The sequence below is a fragment of the Brassica rapa genome, chromosome A02 (genome assembly GCF_000309985.2).
Source record: "Brassica rapa cultivar Chiifu-401-42 chromosome A02, CAAS_Brap_v3.01, whole genome shotgun sequence".
NCBI lineage: Eukaryota > Viridiplantae > Streptophyta > Magnoliopsida > Brassicales > Brassicaceae > Brassica > Brassica rapa.
In genome coordinates, this window is record NC_024796.2 from 15,969,277 (window position 1) to 15,986,347 (window position 17,071).

The following is a 17,071-nucleotide window of genomic DNA, read 5'->3' on the forward strand; positions in this document are numbered from 1 at the left end:
GAATCAAGCGGAATAGTCAACGGGACAGATCCGACGAAAATATTTGAAGACAATTCGGCTTGTGTCGCTCAACTCAAAGAAGGCTACATTAAGAGTGACAGAACAAAGCACATCCCTCCAAGATTTTTCTCGTACATACGGGAACTCGAGAAAAATAAAAAAGTGGACATCGAGTATGTACGGTCATGCGACAATTCAGCTGACTTATTTACAAAAGCTCTTCCGACTACAACATTTCAAAAACACGTATACGGTATCGGAAAGGGGCATTTGCGTGACCTGTGAAGAAAACTTTGTGTCCATTATTCTCTGGGAGAGATTACGGCAGTGTATTCTTTTTCTCTTGTCATGATTTTTGTCCCAATGAAATTTTTCTATGATTAGATTTTTAACGAGACACTAAGTAATAGAAAATAGATAAGTAAAGGGGAGTGTTGGATAATACTTATCTAATTAGAAAGATAAGGTCAGATATGTTGGATAATACTTATCTATTTAGAAAGATAAGGTCTATCTTTAATTTTGTCTTTTACTAAAGTCGGTTAGTTTTACCGACTTGAAGTCTCTATAAATAGGATCATATGAACTGAATAATAATCATCTTTTACACTTCACTACTTCCTCTGTCACTGCATCCACTATCTCTCTCGTAATATACATATATATATAATAAAATACTCAACTCTCTTCCTCTCACGTTCAATCTCTCTCTCTCTCTCTCTCTCTCTCTCTCTCTCTCTCTCTCTCTCTCTCTCTCTCTCTCTCTCTCTCTCTCTCTCTCTCTCTCTTTGCCACCAAACACAAAGAAATAATATACTCCCACTTTTATATTATACAACACTTTGTTATTTTTGTCGGTTTTTCCTAAATATTTTAGAAAATTGTATATTCTTTTTTTCTAAAGTGGATATTCGTAAAACGTAAAATCATTTTATTGAGACGAAAAAGATTATGTCATATTCCTTAAACTATTTAAATGTAAAATTTGACTAAGATTTAAGTTTTGTTTTACATTAACTATCCTCAATAGATTTATTTAACTGTAATCGACTAGGATAAATATAAATTTTTTACTAAGAAAACCCAAAAGTCAATCATTATTTGAAGTGTAATAAAATATTTAATTTACTCCATTTTAAATGCTATTTTGGGGTTTAAAAGGTATGGTAAAGAAATAGAGATTCGAAACCAATAAGTTCGACAAAAAAACAAAAATCATTTTAGCAGTTCGTACCTGTATATTTGCAGTTTTATTAAGTTAACCTTACCAATCTGTTTTCCTCGAATGGTTATTATATAACTCAAAATTGAAATGATCTGGAAAATTAGATCGGAACAGAACAACACATGTAGTATATGTTCGTAAGAAAAGATTTTGCTATCTTATGAATCAGACGATATATTTTCAGTACGAGTAATAGAGCAATGGAGAACTTTGTGAATCTACTTTTCAGTTTCATCAGCTCTTTCAGTTCGTTCAGTTGAAAGTTTCGGCCATGCTCCTGAATCTTGAATCATTGAAACTAGGTTCTTACAATCGGTGCCAAAAACCTGGCACGTCGATAACTGTAGCATGTACTCCATTGCCCGTGAAAGAGCCTTAAGCTCCGAGTGAAGTGGTGAGATTCTTCTTCGTTGGTTCCTTCCTCCCATTAACTGAATTCCTCCTCCTCTTGAATTTATCTGTGTCCATCCATAACCACTGTGCGTCAGGAGACTATGATCCATCTATCATACATCTTTCAGAGATTCATACATGTTCATGATGTTGCATTTCCGCTGGTACTTCTTGTTTCTGATTAGATTCAAACCAAGCATGGCACTCTGATTCAGCGTGTCAGACAGTTTTCAATTGGTCACTGTCTATCCTTCTGAATAAATTATCATTTTTCGCTTTCCAAATGTGCCAAATAATCCAAGGGTGTGAATCTCTATCCAATTCAGAATCTTCAATATCATTTTTCGATATAATAAATAGTTTATATTTGTGAATTGGCTGGCACTGGGAAATAAGAATGGTGGGGTTGGGGTACCTGCTAAAGCCAATGTTTGTAAAGCTGGCATGCCTTCAAAGATGGCTTAGTTTATATTTTCTTTATCTACTCCACATCTAGGACAATGATTGTTGCATCGCATATGACGATGACTTAGGTTGCTTGTCATTACTTATTGTCCCGAGATCGTTTGCCAAATAGAATGTCTGATTTTCGGTTAAGCTTTTATCTTCCAACCAAAGGTTTGGAGCTTTTTGATACTAGTATCTAGCTGTGTCTCCATGATTTCCCTGTTAAGCAGGTTTGTTGCTACTTAGTATCCAGATTTAACAGTGTACATACCATTCTTTGTATAGCTCTAGCAATATTCATCTTGCTGATGTCCTTGATTTATGGCCAAAGACTGGATCAAAGGGATATCCTCCAGATTGACGTAATTTTCTAAGAGCTCGGAGTTCCATCTTTTAGGGCTCCCTATTAATAGCTTACTTATTGGCATCACTGAATGAACCACGGGTGCAATAGACATAGCTGGTCTTGCTGGTATCGTTGGAATCCAAAGGACTTCCCAAATTCTAATATCATGTCGAGAATGTACTTTTTGTCTAATTCCTAATGTAACTAATGGATTTTCTGCCATTATGCTCGTCCATCCATATGAGGAATTGTTAGTCTTGTTTAGTCGCAAAGGCAAACTACATCTGAAGTATTTTCCCCTCAAGACTCTTGCTAATAAGGAATCAGGGAACTGCATTAGTCCCCACAACTGCTTGCCTAGTAGGGCAAGATTGAATTCATGGATCATCTTGAATCTTATTCATCCCTCTTCCCTCAACCTGCAAAGCTTTTTCTTTTTTGTCCAATGAATACCTATTTTAGGTGGATTCAAACTCCACCAAAACTGTGTAATGACACTAGTTAGATTCTCACAAGTCTCAAGCGGTAGTAGAAGAGTTGACATTACGTATGTAGGTAGAGCTAGTAGTATAGAATTTATCAGCACTTCCTTTCCTCTCCTCGATAACCACCGACCTGTCCAACCATGAACTCGATTTTGTAATCGTTCTTTTAGGAATGCAAATAACTTCTCTTTTGAGGTACTGATGTCCTCTGGGATTCCAAGATAAGATCTCATCCCTCCTTCATTTGCAATTCCAGTTGAGGCTTTAACTTCTTCCTTCACATGTTCGGATATCTTCTTACCAAAGAGAAAATGATTTTTCAAAGTTAATACACTGGCTAGAGGCTATCCCATATGTCTCAAGAGCTTTCATGGCTTCATCACATTCACAGGGATCCGCCTGACAGAAGAACAAACTATCATCAACAACAATAAGGTATGATACCGGGGGGCTAGTGTGTGAGACACACATTCCTGTTATATTGTCTTGATTCTCCGCGTGATTAAGAAGGCTAACAAGCGCTTCCATACATAGAATAAATATGTAAGGAGACAAAAGATCTCCTTTGCGCAATTTCCTCACAGGGGTTATATTTCCTCTCGGTACACATCGTGTTATCCATTCAATCCATAAGTGTGAGAATCCCATTTTCTACATAACCGCACTTATAAATTTCCATTCGAAATGGCCATTAGCTTTACTCATATCTATCTTTATTGCCATACACATATTTCTTCCGTCGGGGTCTGTCTGGAGAGCGTTAAACATCTCATGTGCAATCAAAACATTATCAGTTATCTGTCTTCTGGCAGCAAAGGCTGATTGGATTTCAGATATCTGGTTCGGTAACACCTTCTTTAATCTTTGGCATGACGTTAGATATTATCTTGTAGCTCGCATTGCAAAGACTACTGATAGGTCAAAATTTTGACATTTCATTCGGCTTTTCTTTCTTTGAGATGAGACAAATGTTGGCGTCGTTGAGTCAATTAGCCATTATTCCATCAAAAATGAATTCATTAACCATACTAGTTAAGTCATCTTTCACAATGTCCCAGTTTTTTTGATAGAATAAGGTTGTTAGACCATTGGCCGAGAGGCCTTTTCTGGGTGCATATCAAACAAGCTAGCTTAACCTCCCATTCTGAAAGAAGAGTCATAAGATCCTCATTCAGCCGGTCTGATATTATCGTTATAACATTTTCCAAGGCTTCATCATTGAGCTCAAGATTGGAAGATCCAAAAGGTCTTTAAGTAAAGCAATAGCTACTAATTTTTCCTCATCTTCCACAATAATCCCAGCGAAATCTAGAAGACCTGTGATTTTATTTCTGGCTCTTATTTGTTTAGTAATAGCCTGGAAGAACTTGGTATTCAAGTCTCGTTATCTAAGCCAAAATATTATGCTCTTCTGCTTCCAAAACGTTCTTCTACGTTAAGAGCATCAGTCAGTTCTTCTAATGCTGCTCCTATTTATCCAGTTGTGGCCTCATCATCCGAATTAAGGATATCCACCTTTTGTTTTAGATCTTCGACTAGTTTCACAGCATTTATGTCCTTTTCTCTTTTCCACTTTCCTAGTGCGTTCCTGCAGCTCGTTATACATTATATTTGCATCAAGAGAGGGGTCTGAAGAGTTCTATCCCTTTACAATTATTTTCTTTATTTCTTCACTATCAAGCCAGTGTTTATCAAATTTGAAAGCTTTTCTTTTCCTTGTAAGTTTGGATATGATATTGCAAATACCGGACGATGATCTGATCCCCACATATGGAGGTATTGTACTTTGGAATGTAGAATGTGGAAACTTTTCATGCCAATCTTCGTTCTCAAGGGTATAATCAAGACGACACCGAACATTGCCACTGGTCCTTTTGCCAGCCCATGACAATTGATTCCGTGTATATGGGAATTCAATCATACCACAATCTGATATCATTTGATTAAACAAAAGAAATGAAGTATCATATCGTCTTTTTCCTCCTTCTATCTCATGGTGTCTTGTTATTTCATTCAAGTCTCCAGTCATAAACCAAAAACCATCTCTAGTTGTGGCAAAATGCGTAAGACGTTTCCAAACCTAATATCTTCTTTCTAAACAGGATTCCCATAAACGAATGTCATGTGAACATTTATTCCATTAATGACTGCTTTTACATCAGTCATTCGTTATTCAAAAATAAAATACCAACTTGAAATTCATCCATAAAAAACAAAGCTAAGCCACCGCTTTGGCCAAGTGGCTCAACGGTAAACAATTTCTTAAGTCTGCATGAATGTTTGCAACAACGGACTCCTATGCTTTTGACACATTTCCGTGAGGCGCCGAACGGTGAGGTCGTTCCCTATCATTCGAAAATTTCAGCTAAGTGTCTTCATCGATGAAATTGGGGCGGATGTTTGGCATCCACCATACCTCTTTTCTGAGTGATTGAACTTATCTTTGGCTTCCGTGAAACTATGGCTTTCAGCTTGCTGCTGTCTGTCCCCTTCGAACTCGAGTAACACTATCTCCTTGTGCTGATGTCTTTGCGTTGAGTTAACCTTACCATTAAAAGAGCTCGACAATATCACTCTATATTTAATAGGTAATGTCTTTATGATTAACAAGTTTCTAAGAAAAGCGTTTAGTTTCATTAAATGCCAAACATGGGAACACGATATATTTTGGGTGAAGTATGAGAAAAACAATTCCCATCGTGCTGATTTCACCTTCGACGAGTTGTTTTTAGTATGGAATGAGCCTTGGACTGTTATTCAGGCCCACATATATAAGTACAATACAACACTGATGATTAATCATTCTGTGTAGTGTATTATACATTGCACTTCACTAAAAATAGTGAAAGTGGTAGTGGATGAGAGAGACGCTCGAATCTTGAAGCATAGTCGGTCCAGTAACAATTCGCATCTTATTCACTGCGTTAATCCTCCCTATATTTTTTGGCAATGATAAAACTAGATAACATATGTTTTCGATTTATGTATTGGAATATACTCTTTTATTTAAACATCTAATCACTAAATCAAAATTTAAATTCAAATATATATATATATATATATATATAATTTCTAACTAAAATTATTTTCAGAATTTTCTCTTTTTGAAAAGAAATGTGTGTTTATTGCTATTATATGGTATTTTTCTTTATAGACTTGATTTATAACTATTAACTAGATTTTGACCCGCGCTTAGAAAGCGTGGGTTTTTCTTTGGATTGTAAACAAAGTTTTTGAATTAGTATTTTGGAATTGGTATACATTATTATGTTACAAAGTCATTATATCGAAGACGGGCATTTATTTAAAATGATATAACTTATAAATTAGTTTATATAAGATTTTGTATGTACATTTTTTTATAAATTTTTTATTAAGTCTGGACATTTTAATTTCATTTTATTTAAATTTTCGTTTATAAACCAAAACTATATTCAATTTTAATTTCTAATTATATTTTATGATAATTTAAATTAAAAATAACTAATTTTTGAAAGTAAATTTAAAAAAACCTATATTCAATTTTAATTTCTAATTATATTTTATGATAATTTAAATTAAAACTAACTAATTTTTGAAAGTAAATTTAAAAAGATTCTAAGAAGATTTTAAAATGATTTTGTCAGAACATTTTAAATATATGCATTTGTATTTTTTTTTTGAGAAAAATATGCATTTGTATTTCAAATAAAAAGATAAAGATATTAAAAGATATAATAATAAACTTATGTAAAATATGATATTTTCTAGGAATGGTCCAAACTTAAAAAATCACACATGAAAAGAAGTCATGACTTCTGTTTTAATATATAAGATATATCAATGCATAATAATAATTTTATTTATAATTAAATTATATCATTATTAAAGTTTTTACAAAGATTTTATATTATTAGCTTATTGAATATATGGAACTTAGCAACATAATATCTGGTTTTATTTCTAAATTTGAAATTTTTATATGACAGTTAAATTAAATTGGACCTACATAATAGAGAAGAAATATTTTGAGATACTGATAAGAACAACAAAAAAAATCTTAAAAGAGAAACTATAATATATTGTACTTACAAACTAATTTTGTAGTAAATATTTTTATTTGAAACGGAAAGGATATTTCTTTCTACCAAAATCCTTTAAAGATTTTTATAAAATATATTTTGAAAATTAATCAATCTAAATGGTTGTTATCACTAAAATATAATTAAAATATCTATATGATTTTAATTTTCGTTCATCAATCAAAAATAAATTTAATTTGAAATTCTAATATTATTTTATGATAATTAAAATTTAAGTTAATTAGTTTTCGAAAATAAAATTTATCATGATTCTGAATAGATTTTCTTAGAATTTTCTTGAACAATATTTATTTGTATTTTAAATAAAAGATAAAGATATTAAAAGATATGATGATTAAGTTATGTAAGATTTGATAAACTTTCTAGAGGATGGTCCAAATAAAAAAAAATCACACATGAACAATGTCATGACTTCTGTTTTAATATATAAGATATATAGTGATAAATATGTATAGTTATATTCATATTTGTGTATTTATAAGCTTTCAACATCTGTTTCTTCAAGCAGAACGTATAAAAGTGATAATAGTTTTGGGTGAATCTCCTGTAATAGAGAATTTTGAACTAGTTGTTAATTAATATTATCTTGATAAGCTGATTCAAGTGGCTGTGATCCACATGAATCGGCTTTCTCATTACTTGCTTCTAAGTTCTCCCTTTTAGTTTATTAATTTCCTCCTTAGATCCTGCAACTTTTCTAGGGTTTTGGCCTTCTACCGTCGTCGGATTTCATACAAGCTTCACAAGTCTCCATGTGCATTTAAAGCTTGTGGTTTAAGTATGTTGACATTATATAATCTCCCAAGGATTAAATTAAGCTAATTCCACTAATCCCTAGGTAAACGTCAAGATAACATAAAGATGAAGTTAAAGTCCATACCTCTGCAACCAGATTTGAGTTTATAATCTTGTAATGTTGTTCAAGAACCAGTTTTGGGGTTTGTGTTGATATTGTGTGTTGTATAGAGTTTGAAGGATGGTGAAGGCGAATGTATTATCGAAAATTAGAGGTTTCAGTGGCGTCAACAGACCAATCTATGTCTTGGCTGGTTTGGCATTTCTCATCTCAGTAGCTACTCTGGCTAAGTTCAACTACATCACACCGCTAAGGTTCTCTGGTCGGTTCTGTAATAATCATGGAAGCTTTGACGGCGATAACTATATCCTCGGAAGCCAAATGAGAAAGACGATAGAATCCGCCATCTTCAAAATCCACCAAGAAATGGATGATCTCAAGGCCTTAGAAGCTAATTCTTCTGCTCCACCATCTGATTCATCAGCTTCAGGATCCATGTTTAGGCATGTAGCTTTCCTTGCTGATGTTCTTTCACTGATTCAGTCAGTTCATATGGAGTTGCCTTCCTTGGAAGAAGTGGATCATCCGTTGAAGCAGAGGAACGGTGACCCCGGCGAGCATTTCATGAGGGAAGAGATCAAGAAATACATAAAGATCAAACCTAACCGGCTTGGAAAGCAGAACTTCATGGGAGCTAATGGAACGTTCACTTCGATAGGGCACGCTTGCTTCGCCATGAAGAAAGATCTAGAAGAGTATATGGACTATGACGTGGGGGAGATCTGCAACGACGACTGGAGACTAGCTCAGAAGCTTATGGTTCACGGTTGCGATCCGTTGCCTAGAAGACGGTGTTTCTCCCGTGCACCGCAGCTATATTACAAACCGTTTCCGATCAACGAGTCTTTGTGGAAGCTTCCGGATAACCGGAACGTCAGATGGGGACAGTATAAATGCAAGAACTTTACTTGTCTTGCAAGCAACACGACAGCAAGAAAAGGGTTCTTCAAATGCACTGATTGCTTCAACCTCACGCATCACGAGTTGCCGAGATGGGTTAACCGAGGAGAACTCGATCCAGAGACAAACCAAACTGCTGATTTCTCGATACAAGAAGTACTTGAAATCAAACCGGGAGAGATTAGGATCGGTTTGGACTTCAGCGTTGGCACGGGGACTTTCGCAGCGAGGATGAGAGAAAGTAACGTCACCATTGTAACAGCAACAATCAACCTAGGAGCTCCATTCAACGAGATGATCTCTCTGCGTGGTTTAGTCCCATTGTACTTAACCGTGAACCAACGGTTACCTTTCTTCGACAGCACGCTTGATATGATTCACACGACGAGGTTTCTTGATGGATGGATCGATCTGATACTTCTGGACTTCGTGCTGTTTGATTGGGACAGGGTTTTAAGACCAGGTGGGTTGTTGTGGATAGATAGTTTCTTTTGTCTGAAAGAGGATTTGGGTGATTACATGGAGGCGTTTAAAGCTTTGAGGTATAGGAGACATAAGTGGGTTGTGGTGCCTAAGAGAGATAAAGATGATAAAGAAGTTTTCTTCTCTGCTGTGTTAGAGAAACCTCCAAGACCCTTTAGATGATTCAATCATTGCCTAATGCTGTGTGTTTACTATTGTCTTTGTAACAGAAAATGTGAAAATACGATATAGTTTGACTATATGTTCCGATTATTGTTATTGTTCTTCTTACAGATAAAAGGTGTTTTACATATCTGACATTATATATTTGTAATAAAAAACACTAAAGAGGATGTTATTCTTGTTCATGTATTTTAATTGATTTGTAAACCCACATGTGATTTACAAATCAAAATAAAATTTCTTAAATTAAAAATCTAACGCATGGATTTTAATTAGTATTATTATTTATAAATCCAAATATTTTTAGTGGGATTTCTTTGAGTAACTCGGATTAAATAGATCTAGTAATATTGTTCAAAACGATGTTTAATACAAGAAGAAAGTATTCTTGGAACTGCTGTTCTTCCAAATTGTTTTACATATGTTTGGTTTTTCATTTAGTGTCAAAACGGGTCACCTCGTTGGACTAGTTTATCCATCTACAAATTAACTTCTTGTAAAGCTATGGAAACGATAAAGGAGTTGATGATGGTCCAAAAACCCATCAAGTTGAATGAGGGAAATTTCGGACATTGGAAGTAGGGGTGGGCACTTTACCCGAAATCCGAAGTGGCACCCGAACCCGATCCGAAAAACCCGAACCGAAATCCGAACCGAAGTAGCAAAATATCCGAACGGGTATTAAATTAGGAGAGATTGGATATCCGAACCCGAACGGGTAATATCCGAACCCGAATGGATATCCGAAGATAACCGAACATATGTATAATTAACCTTATATTTTTAATTTACATCTTTCATTTTATATAAAATATTTATATTGATACTACACATACTTTAAATTCATATGATATACATACAATTACGTAGAAGATGATTTGCTATGCACTTAAAATACATGTCAAACTTTTTATTTCAACAATTAACAAAAAGTTACATCCAAAATTTAAAAACAATAACCAAATTAATGTCTTTTTAGTTTGAAAATGTTATGTCCAAATCTAATAACCATTCAATCTATTAAAAATACAAAAAATAGTTAAGTGAAAGTTATATATTTAAATACAAGAAATTTGAAAAATGAAAATTTTAATTTTTTTTTTCAAAATCTAAATATCCGAACCCGATCCGAAATAACCGAAACCGAACTAAAAATACCCGAACCCGACCCGAAGTACAGAAATACCCGAACGGGTTCTACACCTCTATACCGAAATACCCGAAAATCCGAAATACCCGATCCGAACCCGAACGGGTACCCGAACGCCCACCCCTAATTGGAAGGCACGAATGAGACGCATAATGCGTGGAATCGATTGAATCCTCTGCAGAAACTATTTTGGTCGTTTTGTGACGCCATAAATGTTGGGAACTGTGCATAGTTTATATAGAGAATAAATCAACTTAATTTCCTAAACTAATATGGAATAATATATACTAGATAATGATAAGTTTTCTATTTTAATATATTGATGTATATCATAATATTGAACGTTGGAGATCTAGAAAATCGACTTAAAACTAATTGGTGATTAGTGGATTGACCATAAATCTTTATATATTATTTAATATCTCTTAGAATTTTCCCGATGTGGGATATAATATCCCTAATAGCTTGCTTGCTTGTTATAACCCATTTCATTGATCGTCTCAACCAGACCCTCACTGGAAAAAACTGAGTACTTAGTTAGAGAATGTTTGTCTTGTGTTGTAGGATGCTTGTGGATTCTTTGGATGCACAAATATATGAAGAGCATCATCAAACAAACCGTTGTTATCTGAGTTTGACCAAAGTTAGAAACTCGCTCTTTCTTCTCTCAAACAGATCTATCCATGTAGGTTTTGATTTTTAGTTTCGTCACATTTCTATTCATGGTTACTAGAGCTTATAGTGAAAGTATGGGCTTACCACAACGCGAGACGCAATGTCTACACTCTACATAGATCTTGGGACTGGTTTGATGCAGGAATAACCACAAACAGAAAGACCGGAGAAGCAAATGTGGGTGAAGTGGTTTGAATACACAACTCTGAAAACAATGGACGAGGATCTTGCAGAGGAAGCATGCATACTCAGAAGACTGTGGCCAGGTTCAATAGAGAAAGAGAAGCAAAGGATGAATGTAAAGTTAAGCTGAATAGAATGAGAAGTAAAAATCATCGCCAGAAAGTCATCAGAAAAATATGTAAAACCACCACTTGAAGATGCTTAAAAGAACAGGTTAAAGATTTATTTTTCTTAGGTCATAAGATTTGTTTCGTTCATTGGTATAAAAAAAGGTCTCAAGTCTCAATCATTTATCCTCACTCTCTCGCATCTCTCTTCGACAGCTTTAACTCTCAGGCGGTGAGCTTAAGGAAGAAGAAAGAGAGAAGATGGAAGCTGGAAACACTGAGAAGGCTGAGTAATCGCATGTTCTTGAGATCAATCTCATCTCGGCGCAAGGACTTAAGGAACCGACAGGGAAGCTCCGACAATTTCAAACTTATGCATCCGTCTATGATGATTCTTCCAGGTTACTTTGGAGTTCCTCTTCAGCAAAACTTCTGGCATTTCTATCGAGATCTGTTCTGTTGGTTACCTGCGAACATCTGATCGGAACCGTATGTTTCCTCCTGAGTAATTTCCTACCAACCACCACCTTTAAAGTTCCGTCTCTCGTCGTGCTTCAGATCCGTCGTTCTTCTGGAAATTTCCACGGTTTTCTTAACATTGCGGCCTGGTGAATTGGTGATCGACGCTTCTGAGCTCCCCGCTGATTTCTTTAAGTCCGTTCAAGAAAAAGGGGTTGAGAGTCATCGGGAACAAAAGATGATAAAATCCAGATCTGTTGTCAGTTTCGATGACCAAGGCGGTAGTTCGAAAGATAATTCGTTATCTGGATCTGTAAATTTCTCATACGTTGGTACGGACTTAATGTGGTCTTCTCCTCTTCCGTCTCCCCTTAGAGACTGGAACGCAATTCGAAATCAGGCGGGATAGAATCAGGTGAGATCGTCATCGGACGGCGGAGGATTGATGTGTTGTTGCTTGATGAAATCGTCGGGCATGATACCGGGAAGTTGATGGACGGCTGAGATCTCTCCACGTTTGAGAAGTCATTTTGGTTTTTTTTTTTTTGGGATTTTAATGAAACAAACCCTCAACTATAGGCCCATCTGTTTTTTAACCCTTAAGTATTATAATAATGAAATAATTCCTTAACTAAAAACTGTTAGAAAATTTAACTTTCTGTCAATGGAAATGTTAAACCCAAAAACAATTGTTGTAATGCCAATTAAATGAACAAAACGACGAGGCATATGGATTTATTACAAAAAAACGGCAAGCCTTTTTTATTAAAAGCAAAATGAAGTTTGGCTGTCACTAAACCACAATAAAAAAAAACATCGGTTTGAAGACCAAGAAAAATCAGATATCAAAAACCCTAAATTTCAAAAGGTTACGGCAAGTATGATACAGGTCTCAAAATAATTGGTGTAGGCGACAAAGACAGTTTGTTAGTACGATTTCAAAGACGAGTGTTCCTTACTCACCATTCTCTGTAATCAACTAAGATTTTGAGATTTCTACTTCATCTAGGTTTAAGATGATAAGGTAAATCAAATTCATTTCTTGGTTTTTGTATGTCAACATTAGTTTCAACAAAAACTGATCTGTATCACAAAATATATGATCAAAACTTAGAAGCAAACAAAATAATAACATACTGAGCTTTTCTTTGTTTGTATGCAGGACCAGCTTTTTCGATTATATGTGGATGGATACTGGACCTTAGAAAGTTTATATATTGGTGGTGATATAAGGCGGTGCAAGGTAGAGTTCGAAAATCCAAGTTTATCAATGTTAGTTGATATGGTTCAGAATGAAGGGTTTGAAGATAATATGAAGAAGTTTTCATATTTCCCATCTGAAGAAGACAATAATCGGAAGGAATTGTCTTGTGATGTTGATGTTGTAGAAATGATTAATTGCACTCATGAGTTGGAATGTAGGAATCTATATGTTGTTAGGGATGATGATCCATATTTGGAAGATGTGCTTGTTGGAGAAGAGGAAGAGGAAGAGGAAGAAGAACCTGAAGATGAACATACTGATTTTTATCGTGATGATTATGCTGAGACTGATGATTCAGATGATGATGGCCAGAAAGTTTCTTTTTTTGTTGGTCAAGCGTTTCTCTCCAAAGAAAGTTGCAAGAAAACGATTGAGAAGTATGCTATCAAAGAGAAGGTCAATATTCGTTTTCAAAAATCTGAAAGTAAGAAAGTAGCGGCAGCATGTGTACAAGATTGTTGTAGTTGGAGGATATATGCCTCAGTAAACAGCCGGTCAACTAATATGGTTGTGAGATCATACAACTGCACTCACACTTGTTATTCAACAGGTGTAGTCAAATTATATAGCGCACCTAAGATAGCCGCTGATTTTTTGAACGAGTTTAGGACTAATCAAAATTTGTGTGCAGATCTAGGGCTGTTCAATATGGTAAAACCGAACCGTTCCAAACCGAATCGAAATAGACAATATGGTTTGATTTTGGTATATACCATATAAACCGAATGGATATAATTTTATAAAAACCGTAGGATTTGGATATGGTTTGGTATATAACCGATTAAACCGAACAAAACCGATTAAAATTAGAAACATGTAAATATGTATCTATTTTATAACAATACATGAAATCTATTTGTTACATAAGTTAAATTTGTGTTAATAACTATTACCATAATTTAATTGTAATAAAAAAACCTTAATTTATAAAACACTTGAACTATAATTAAATAACAATACATCGTAATTCAGACATCTTATTTTCTAAGTCTTCTTTTTTTATCTTTTTGCTTTATTTTAGTATTCACTAAATTAATGTGAATATTATAAATTTGATGAACAATAATTAATGGAAAATTTTCACAACTTTTTTCTTATCTATAAACAAACAAAGCTTCGTGTTCAATCAAAAAAGCATGACTTTAATGAACACTAAATATGGAAGAGTGGAAAAACTTTTATTTCATGTTTTTGTTTTGTTTCATATTTTTATTTTCAAAATATCAAGCTTTGATTTTAATTATAGATTTGATTATTTTATTCGATGGTAGAAGCATTTTTACTTTTTTGTTCATTTATTTGAACATGTAATATATTTTTAATAAATGAATGTGTTGACAATATGACTCTAAAATTCATATAATACGATCTCAAACTAAATAATTATGTTTTTTGGTATAAAACCGAATAAACCGAAAACCGACGGTATATAAATCGAACCGAACCGAAGTAAATATGGATTTAGAATGGTAGTTATATTTTACTAGCCGAAATACCGAAAACCGAAAAAACTGAACCGATATCCGGATTGAACACCTCTATGCAGATCAGATGATGCAAAGGTTGCTAATCCAAGGTCTTCGGGTTCCTAAAACAAAATGTCAGAGTGCAAGACAAATTATGTTACACACAATTAGTGATGAATATGCTGAGCAGTTTACAAGGATGTTTGATTATGTAGAAGAGCTTCGTGAGTCAAATCCTGGTTCAACTGTGATATTAGGGACAAAAGATAAGGTTTTTGACAAGTTTTACACATGCTCTGAAGCTCAGAAAACTGGATGGAAAAGTGCATGTAGACGTGTTATTCATTTGGATGGAACATTTCTTAAAGGACGGATGAAAGGACAACTGTTAAGTGCTGTGGGAAGAGATCCAAATGACCAAATATTTATCATTGCATGGGCTATCGTTTCTGTAGAGAACAAAGTCAACTGGGAGTGGTTCATGACATTGCTTCAAGAAAATTTAGATTTAGAGCTTGGAAATGGACTTGCACTATCATCGGATCAGCAAAAAGGGCTTCAAAGGTGTCCTTCCTTACGCAGAGCATAGAATGTGTGCTAGACATATATGGTCCAACTTGAGGAAAAGACACGGTGAGTCAGGAAATCTGCATGGTTTATTTTGGAAGTGTGCAAGAGCATACAATAAGCAAGTTTTTGACAGAAGACTTGAGAAGATGAAGAGTGCAAGACCTGAGGCTTATGAAGAAGTGAAGAGAAGCGGGTTCTAACTGGTCAAGGTATTAAAATTCAAGTTTATTTTTCTGCCATTTATTTGTTTCATAAGTGTTTCACTTCTCTAACCATAATCTGTTTTTTTTTTCTTATTGTAGAGCATTTTTTTAATGATTTTACAAAGTCTGCTGCTGTAGAAAACAATTATAGTGAGTCATATAATGCTGTGTTAAAAGACGCTCGACGCAAACCAGTGATCGCATTACTAGAGGCCATAAGAAGACATGTTATGTCCAGTAATTTGCTAAAGATTAAAGAGATGCATAATGCTACAGGGCTGATCACACCGAAGGCAAAATCAGTTATAGAAAAGCGAAAAAAGAATCTTAAGTGGTGTTATCCACTTGCTTCAGGAAGAGGTTGGTATGAGGTGGACCATGGGAGAAATAAGTATCGGGTTTATGTTCGAGGTGATGTTTCTTGTACTTGCAGAGCGTATGATGTGAGTGGTATACCGTGTTGCCATATAATGTCTGCTATGTGGACTGAATATGGAGAAACAAAGCTACCAGAAACTGTTGTCTCTGATTGGTATTCAGTTGAGAAGTGGAAACAATGTTATAGTTCACGGCTTCGTCATGTGAATGGAATGCAATTGTGGAAAACTCACACTGATGTTGTAGTTATGCCTCCTCCGGACAGGATCATGCCAGGAAGACCAAAGAACAATGATAGAATCCGTGAGCCAGCTGAAGCTCTTCCATCCCAGGTTCTATCTACACGTGAAAAAATTCAAATGGTATTTGCATTTACTACACATTTACTCTGTTTTACACTGAGTAGTATCAATTGACATTATCATCTTCTGGTCTCTATTTGCGTTTACAGACCTGCAGTAATTGTCAAGAAGTCGGACACAATATACGCTCATGCAAGCATGAAGCCGTGTCTAAACCACCTAAGAGACCTCAAGGAAGACCGAGCAAAAAGCATAAGATAATGGTAGAAGAAGACGTTATCACTCAGCCAACACAATCCTCCATAGTTTCTTAGAAGATGATACAAACGTTTCTTTTCTTACGTTATGCCTTTTGATGATGTCAGTTTGTCTTGGTGAAACTATGTTACACTTTATGATGCTCTGTTTTTTTTGGTATACAATGTGATGTTCTGTTTTAATGATAAAATTATGCTAGTTTGATCTATGTTGTTGATAAAACAAAAGATAATGGTTTAAGGAGATGTTTTTTAAATGAGAATATTTAGTTTTATAACTCGTTTTCAGCTTATTCAAGTTCAATAGTTTTATTAATCTTATAAAAAATTGAAAGTTTGTTCGTAGAAACTAAGGAATGACAATGATAATGCTTGTTCACGTTCAAGTCTTAAATTTAAGAATTAAAGATTTTTTTTCTTAGGTTAGTTGTGATCATGTCCGTCTCAAACATATAATGGGCCATGTGCTATACAAATTTTGAGGCTCATTTCTTCATACAAATATGCTTGGTTGTGATGATGATTGTCGCACACTCTGTTTTCTGAAAGTGTGTGTGTGTGTTTTTTTTTTGGTAATCGTGTGTTTTTTTTTACTAAAGATTAAGACACCTTGTTGTTTTACTTGTAGAATTTTGACAACATGTTGTTTTGTTACAATAAAACAACACTTTCTTATTG

The 17,071-nt window shown here is 34.6% G+C and overlaps 1 protein-coding gene and 1 pseudogene across 1 annotated transcript; both read left to right on the forward strand.

Annotated features, from left to right (window-relative positions):
* Nucleotides 1-6,591: 6,591 nt before the first annotated feature.
* On the forward strand, nt 6,592-10,075 carry LOC103853324. Its single transcript, XM_018656932.2, has one exon. The coding sequence runs from the start codon at nt 7,955-7,957 to the stop codon at nt 9,377-9,379; it is 1,425 nt and encodes a 474-aa protein (XP_018512448.1). The 5' UTR covers nt 6,592-7,954; the 3' UTR covers nt 9,380-10,075.
* A 1,719-nt stretch (nt 10,076-11,794) lies between these two features.
* On the forward strand, nt 11,795-12,652 carry LOC103853470 (annotated as a pseudogene).
* The last annotated feature ends 4,419 nt before the right edge of the window (nt 12,653-17,071 follow it).

Excerpts from the sequence above, each read along its gene's own strand:
- LOC103853324 (XM_018656932.2), top strand. The coding sequence starts at position 7,955 with ATGGTGAAGGCGAATGTATTATCGAAAATTAGAGGTTTCAGTGGCGTC.